Here is an 8,430-nt window from a genome sequence, read left to right on the forward strand (position 1 = left end):
AATAACCGTGAAATTAAGATTCCGAATTTAGTCGCCTTTCACGATCATGCAGTGGGGGAGCAGGCATAATTCTAACATCCTACCTCAGTGCATCCTCGATACTCCAGGGCTTCCGATCACTTACGATCTCTACACCCCTGGGCTTGAAATTAAGCTCATGAATCATAAAGTCTAAATGATTTAAAAATTAAAACAAATCTGCTTTAAACATGGGAAAACAGCAGCTATGATTTAAAAATTACAAATCTGCTTTAAACATCTTAGGGGACAGATGATACCATTCATCGAATATGAACTAATTTGTGCACGTTACCTAGCTAATGTTACACTAGAATGTAATAATCTTAGGCAGGTCATGTAAAGATCAATAATATACAGTACTAAACATCAATTTCAAGCCATCAAATCTCCTACTTTCAAAAATCCTTCTTTTCAACAAAAAACATCTTGTAATTTTGTAGTTTGTAATGTTTTGATAGAATAAATGCTTCACTAGGTCATTGTGACCGACTTTTGTTTTGATTTTTTCATCAGTTTTCGAAATTGAACTTCACTAACCCAATATTTACAGGCAAACCTGCAAAAATGTGCCCTTTATTCTAATATTGAATTCGATAGGACTTTAACAATGAAAATGTGAATTATCACCCTTTGGCATTTGACCTCTGAAATTAACCATGAGCGCAGAAAAAATGGATTTTCTGAATAGCATACAATATGCAGCTGACCCTTATGTATTTTCATGCAAAATATATTGCTTATCACTGAGTGGCCGTTAAACGGCCCAAAGTGATACCCCTCCTTTATTTTATAATGTCTGTAATTCTAAATGCACATCGCTGTTGAACATGGTAGAAGGAAGTGAACTATAGTTGAAGAAGAGTATAAAATTTAAACGTAAACGTTATATCAATTGTAAATCCAGTAATGTAAATTATGCTTTAATATGTAGTAACTGTTCCAGGTCAAACTAGTACAGATTTGCGAAATAAAATGACTATGCATAGGCAATAAATACGTACCAACACCGACCATCTCAGATTTTACCTGTTAGTAAGTATATACGCGAATGTTCTAACGAAAAAAAAATTAAATGTTTCCCATTGATCAAATTTTCATTTGCCCTCTCTTAATAAGCCCTACATATTTTATTTTGTATTTTCTATTGGTTAAGAAACATTACGAACCTGTTTGTTCGTTTAACAATTAAGGATAGTGCATTATAGAGATGATTGCCTGGTCTTACTGTTGTTGTATTTATATAATTTTAAATGCAATGTATAATATGACCTATAAAGGTAATGGAGAAGTATAATTGTGTTTTAGTAGCTTGTACCTTATATATGTGGTTTATAGTGGTATTATAGTGATCACAAAACATAAAAAAAGTTATCAAGGAAACCTTAGTTAGACACGATTGGGTTACATTTCTCATCTTGATTTGGTGATTTGACTTCAGGATGTCGAAAATCAACATCTTCCAGGACCATGCTTCTCTGGTGCTAAGAATAATCCCTATAGAAATAACATACAACATGTAAACGACTTCGCATATACACCGCCCTCAAAAGTTCTGTTACTTGTGTAAAAATTTCCCGACAATTTATCTCCAAGAAAACTCTCAGAAAAGCAATTAATGAGTTAAAGAAGGTTTACATATTTCTGTACTTAATGTACATTTTTCAAAATGCACGCGTAACACAACTTTTGGAGGGCGGTGTAGTTACCAATCTTTAAGCTTCCCATGTGAAATACATTTCACAGAATGGAATGTGCATTTTGTATTACTTAGCTTTTAAGACTCGGAGGAACCTGTGCATCGACGACTAGGCGATGACCTCTTGTTACAGCCCATTGCCACGATGAATTGAAGGCGATCCTTACACGCACAATCTCAGTCATGTGTAGAAAATGAGCCTTGCAATTATCACCCTTTATTAAGCAGCATATATCAACTGCCACCTATCTCCATGTTCAGCTGGTTCAGGGATTTACCTTGTAACCTTATAAAAAGAAAGATTGTTGGTGATTACTAAATTGCTGATAAGGTAACTCAAAGACTTTTTGGGGTGAAAACAATAAAATAAACTAATTAGGTAACGTTTATAATAATTATGAGCTATAATATAAACAAAATCAGCTCACGATAAGTATATTTCTTAGTAAAACACCCTGTTAGTTGCAAACCTTTATATATATATATATATAAAATCTTTATGGGTTTTACATTTTCTATAACTCGATGCGCTCATGAACATCACGAGTTGATAGTAAGATCGGAGAAGGATATTGGTGTCGATTAATCTCCATGGTTGACTCTTTCGTTTTCATGTTTAATCGTTTCAATGTAAGCCTTATAAAACAAAGTGTACGACACGCAATAGTTATGAGAGCAAGAAATAAAATCATCAAATGATATATGCGCTCCTTCGCGAAACAGTCCTAGTAGGAGACTTGCTGTGGATAGCTGGGTTTTTACACAAGGTCATATGATTAAAAACCAGTATCGTAACATGCTAGTTTGGTGAATATATCCTCTCACAGAAACAAATACCTTGACAAGATACACGTAACTACCTCAGCGTTCAAGAATTTTAAACAAGTATCGATTACAGACGGGGTCAGATGAAAGGAGATATATCTAGAGACTTACCAGCTGATGATAACTACGGCGGTAGAATTGTCTTAGATCGATCTGTGACTGGCTCTTGGCATAATGGGCACCTGCCTACACTAGGGGCACATTCCGCGCAGCAACACAGATGCCCACATGGCAAAAATGTAATGCCGACTACTTGTTCCTTACAGATTTTACATTTTCTTTGTTCCTTAAGATATCTGTTTTCCAGACGTAAGGAGCAATGCACTGCCAATGGTAAAACAGACATATTTTATATACAATTTCACGTTATATCTTCCATTCAAAAGTACATAAATAACATGAACAAACAATATAATGTTAATAGCATTAAAGGTACATAACTAAATCAAATAAACACTGGCAAAATAATACATAGACACGTGTGTGAATATCAATTGTATTAGCCTTTACTCATTCCTTGATACGTTTATACTTATGACTTAATAAAACTTAAGACAGCAATAGATCTGAGTGTTTCTTGCACAACGACATGTAGCTTGTTTCAAGCCAATAACATAAGCCAAATATTCAGCTGGACCTTACATATTGACTAGCTAATACATCTACCGTATGGTCCTGGCCCCGATTTCTCGAAACAAAAGTACAGACTTTTTTCTTTATGTAACTTTTATGAAAATTTATGACTCAAGTCAGTTTTGGATTTAAGTTAGTTTCGAGAAATCGGGGCCTGATCAACCCATTCCAACCCTTAAGCATCAACAAATGATTGCAAAAATGAGAAAAATAATCTTAAAAGTCGTATCATCAATCTAGTATGAAGGACAGGTCATGATAGATTCTATATATGTATTTGTAAATTTATTTTTATATTCTCAATGTATTTGTTAATGTACTTGTATATTCGCAATGTATTTGTAAATGTATTTGTATATTCTCAATGTATTTGACCTTCCTATAACTGAATATGGATATTGATATTTTACATTTGAAACGCTTCTGTATGTATGAAAGCATATTTTAGACAAGGAAATGGATTGTAATATAGGCTGGTATATGAATTATTGACAACAATGTATAGAAAGGTCTTTACTCATGCCGTGTTCGTGTACTTCGTTATAATTACCTTTTTCCGGACTATCTATAGAAGTAACAATGGAGGATCTCCCACTGTAGTACGCTGTAACAGAAAGGTAAACAAGACATATTATCACTTGTCATAAATATCCATTAGTTTTATATATATCAATTTCCATAATCCTTCCTAATGCAAATCTACAAATGTATAATTTAAATTACTTTCTACCACATTGGGCGGTGTTATGCAACCCTCAGGTATAAATGATGCAGCTGTTTATTAACAATTTGTTTATACCACACGTACGCATTCTGATTGGCTGACACGGTGAACCTCGGTCGAACTACTGATTTCTCAGTGCTACGTCATCATTTGTTAATGTAATCAATAATTGAGTGATGTAATGCTATGTTGTGATCGCAGCTTGACGTCAAAACTGCTGTTATTAACGTGGCCATTGTGTTAAAAACGTGGCGTTTTTAAGCGTAGTATAATAATCTGTATAAACTGTTCTGACGGAAAAGGATCTTCTGGTGAGTTTGGTAGATTACACGAGTATGAAGTGGACTTGAACTCAATTATAACGGCTACATGATTATTTTCGTAAGCAAACGCCGCGAGGCGCTGCCGAGCGCATGCTTTTATATAGTCCGACAATGAGTGTTTTCTTGTTGAAGTAACTTTGAAAAGCATTAATTTAGTAATATGATAAATGAGAATATTTTTCATCCTAAAGTTGTTCCCAGCTAGAAAACTTGTATATGAATAGCTTCTTTATCAAAATATAACTTTTGAATATTAATTAGTGCCTTTTCACTGATGAAAATATCACTACATCTTATTTGCATAATTCGTCAAACACACGTACGCGGATATAATTGTGTTAGAAACAGGTCACACGATTCGTTGTTGTTGGATATGGAATTTATTCTACTAGAGTGAGTAATTTTTAAAAAGCTACAAAAGACACTCCCTAAACCTCGTGTGTTTTGATACTTTAAAGAAATAACTCACTCGTGTAGAATAAATTCAATATCCAACAACCACTCGTTGTGCAACTTCTATTTATTTTTATATCTTCTGTGAGAAAAAAAATACATTTATAACCCTTCAAAGTGAAAAGCAATTGTAAATGTCATAAATTAATGATAAGAAATACCTTGGACATTTGGTTCCGAATGTTCACAACAAGTAAGGGAGTGCGTGGTAAGCGAAACACTTGCATCTGCAATACAAAACAATACTTTTGGTTATCGATTTATTTAACTAATAATCCATTAACACTGTCACGTTAGCCCCAACTTATGCGCCTGACAATATATATATATATATATATATATATATATATATATATATGTGTGTGTGTGTGTGACTTTTGTAATAGGAATTGTTATCTCCAACGTGTCCCTGGAAGCATTACCAGTAACCAGGAAACAAATCTATATGCCACACTAATATTCAGTCATTGGTTGTATAATGGTAACAGTTTTTACTTCTTACATTAATGAATTAAGTTGTACTTAAACATTCCAAAGTCAACTACTAATTTATCTTATAGTCATCTGCCATGTTTCCGGTTTGTAGCTATTATCATATCTATGTGTAAGCATTTTTATCTAAATACCTGCAATCTATGAATTTCCAAATCAATCATAATTCCAGAAATGTTTTCCTTATTTAGAGAATGAGTTGCAACAATGAAAGAAAAATACAAACACTCAACGAAAACCGGCTTTGTCGTAATACACTGCCCTCCAAATGTTCTGTCACATATGTTTTTGATCACAATTTATCTCTTACAACACTCTCGAAAAATAAATTAATGAGCTAGAGAAGATAAATAATTTGATAGATTATATATACTGATGCCTGTATCAAAAAGGTTTACGTATTTCTTTATTTTACACATATTTGTAAATATTTGTAAATATTCATATATATAACACATTTTTTGGAGGGTAGTGTATATTGCTATATTGATCCAGTAATAAAGTTTTAATATAACATATCAATACTAAAATTCCAAGTCTAAATTACAGTAGTAACAAATGAGGTGATTATTTCAGTTATGTTAGCAAATCAAATAGAAGATATAATGGTAATTCTGTAACACAGCCATTAAATCAATTCATTTATCGTATTATATGTTAATAATTATTATTCCTTCAATTCAAAATAAGACGAAGGTTATTATCGGAAGAAATATATACCGTTATCTGCTAAATAGCTTCAATCAATGGTGGTACATTACCTGTTCCCGTCCTAGTAGGCTCTTCCCGTGTACCCGATACGGCTAAAGATATGCATGCCCCATCAGGTATATGATCACTGCATGGTTGTTGGACGTTGACCAGTCGGTCATTAACTAGTGCCGAGTTTGGTTCCTCTGAGGTAGAATGATCATTAGGAGTCTTTATGGATGTGTTGGCAGAATGTTAAATATAAGAAAAAGTAATTAGGCAAAGCTGTGGTTTGTATTGATGAGTGGATTAGATTTTATTGAATTTTTTTTGATGTAATTAGCTGTCATTCTAAGCATCATCAAGTCAATAAGCACAACGCAAGAAGTCAGGTGGGCCTGTATAGCTCAAATAATATACTGAATTTAGCGAGTATGAGAAAAATCATGTTCCACGTATCAAACATGACAGAACACGTTGTCATAGTTTGCCATAATATATTTAATAATCATAAAAATGTCTCAATCAAAAGGAAATTGCATTTTTACAATTTTAAATTTTTATCCAAATTATATAACAATATTTGTAAGGATGGAACTGAAAATGAACTAAACATACAAATGGACATAATTTATGTAATTCACCTTAATATATTTACATAATGATTATATAGATATCAATGTTAAGTATATGTTCTTTGAAATCTAACTTTCCTCAGTTTAAGACAATGATTATGATAGTATATAAATTTAATATACATATGGGGAAATGAGGACCATGGCCCAAACTCGTAGATCGCTGGGGGTCAGTACAACTATTTTTGCAAAGTTTGAATTATCAATCCATAAGGATGCTACATATCGCATACGAGCGATATCCATTTTTAACTTTCAGAGAAAGCATATGTTCTTTCCTTACGAAAACAAATATTTTTGCAAATGTTCATAAATATCACAAAATAGTTCTGGAGCTGTGAACTGAAATGATACTTTTGTTATGTGTAAAAGTTTACTTTGAATACCTGTTTATGTATGGAGATATAAGACAAAAAATCCAGATATGGGTACTATACACTGTTTTTCGTAATTCCACAGCACAAAACAATACGTTATCACATCTTCTATAAACCATCTCAAGAAATTGGAACTTTCGTGTGGGTATTTTTCTATGACAACACGCTGCCATTGTTTCAGAGTAACAAATGAGGTTTGGGAGATATCCATTTTGGGGCGATATGAATTTCCGGATGAAATCTGAGTTTTGGCGCTAAACAATTCAAAATGTATGAAATTTTATACACTTTATTTCGTTATTGTGTTACAATTTGATTTCTGCAAAATAAATACTTTAAAGGCATTAAAGGTTATTCTTCTTTCTTACCTGTACACAATCATGCTGACAGACAGGATACCAAAGGGCATTGTTATGCCATGTTCTTAGTGGTCGACTACACACATAGCACTGTACATGTGCCCCTAAAACAATACGAATATGATTTTATTTCACATTCAACTAATAATTTGAAAAAAATATATATATCAAATACTTTAAATGTGTTTACACCTACAGTTACACAATTGTGCTCATTTTTATTATATAATTAATTATTTCTAAACCAACCTGAATTATTCCCTTGAACGCAAGCACAGTAAACATGAAGCTGAAGCACGAAATCAAAATGTAATCAAGTATGATATTCACTCACCATTGTAGAAGAATCCAGCTTCAGCTAATTTTTGGGAGTGGTGTTTCAGTTTTCGGGAACTTGTGTAAGAATCGCGTCGACGTGATACATCTGAATATTCTGGATGACGGGGCGGCTCTGTCCTACCTCCGTATTGTCTTGAGTTAGAATATGCCATGGCGTCGCTAAAATAGACAAAACATCCTTAATCCAATTGCACATGTACTGGTATTTGAGCTATTATGCCAATGCTGGAAAACAATAATTAAGAAAATAGAGAGGTTCTTGAACATGTCGTGATTATATATTTAGAGTCTTACATGGACAATAATACAATAGACCATACTTTTGTGGTTTTCCAAAACACATACAATGTCGTGTAGACACATTTGGCATTAATGTCGGTACTTACGTTGGCAGAAATTGTTGAAGCTTTTAATGGTTGTCTAGGATTCAATCAACATCGAACGTTTTTCTGTGCATTTCGTTCCTCTTCAAATGATTTGTTTATGAAATGCGTCTCCAAGGAAATGTGATTCGTTAAGATTTTGGCAGTCATCCAATATCAACAACCTTGATGTGTCATCTAAACACAAAAAATGGCTATATATAGACATATCGAGTAAGTCAATGATGCAACTCTATCACTACAACTGCTTGTCGAGGGTATTACGTTTCAGCGAGGTCCGCACCGTAAATTAATATGTCTATACGGATACGTGAAAAAGAGACAAAGATAGGTTGCCTTTATACACATGTCAAATTGTGCTGAAATCCACCATTTGGTACCCTATGAACGTATCCAAGAGCAGGCGATTTTTATACAGCAAGATAAGGGTTTACCATATTATATATTGTCTTAAACTTATGTTTTGATATTTGTAATCAA

At 33.2% G+C, this 8,430-nt stretch overlaps 1 protein-coding gene across 1 annotated transcript; it reads right to left on the reverse strand.

Moving 5' to 3' along the window:
* Nucleotides 1-2,666: 2,666 nt before the first annotated feature.
* LOC138334624 (death-associated inhibitor of apoptosis 1-like) lies at nt 2,667-8,122 on the reverse strand. The gene is made up of 7 exons (XM_069283287.1): nt 7,954-8,122; nt 7,563-7,726; nt 7,238-7,332; nt 5,929-6,088; nt 4,837-4,902; nt 3,726-3,779; nt 2,667-2,866 (listed from the first exon to the last, which is right to left on the reverse strand). Exons 2-7 carry the CDS (start codon nt 7,717-7,719, stop codon nt 2,667-2,669), a joined length of 732 nt encoding a protein of 243 aa, XP_069139388.1. The 5' UTR covers nt 7,720-7,726; nt 7,954-8,122.
* Nucleotides 8,123-8,430: the final 308 nt, after the last annotated feature.

The sequence above is a fragment of the Argopecten irradians genome, chromosome 1, assembly GCF_041381155.1.
Source record: "Argopecten irradians isolate NY chromosome 1, Ai_NY, whole genome shotgun sequence".
Taxonomy (NCBI): Eukaryota; Metazoa; Mollusca; class Bivalvia; order Pectinida; family Pectinidae; genus Argopecten; species Argopecten irradians.

Bases quoted from the DNA above. Each gene is read 5' to 3' on its own strand.
- LOC138334624 (XM_069283287.1), bottom strand. From the start codon at position 7,719: ATGGCATATTCTAACTCAAGACAATACGGAGGTAGGACAGAGCCGCCC. The intron at 6,089-7,237 runs GTAAGAAAGAAG...ACATCCATAAAG, and splicing joins GTCAGCATGATTGTGTACAG to ACTCCTAATGATCATTCTAC. The intron at 4,903-5,928 runs GTAATGTACCAC...TTTGTATTGCAG, and splicing joins GCCTACTAGGACGGGAACAG to ATGCAAGTGTTTCGCTTACC.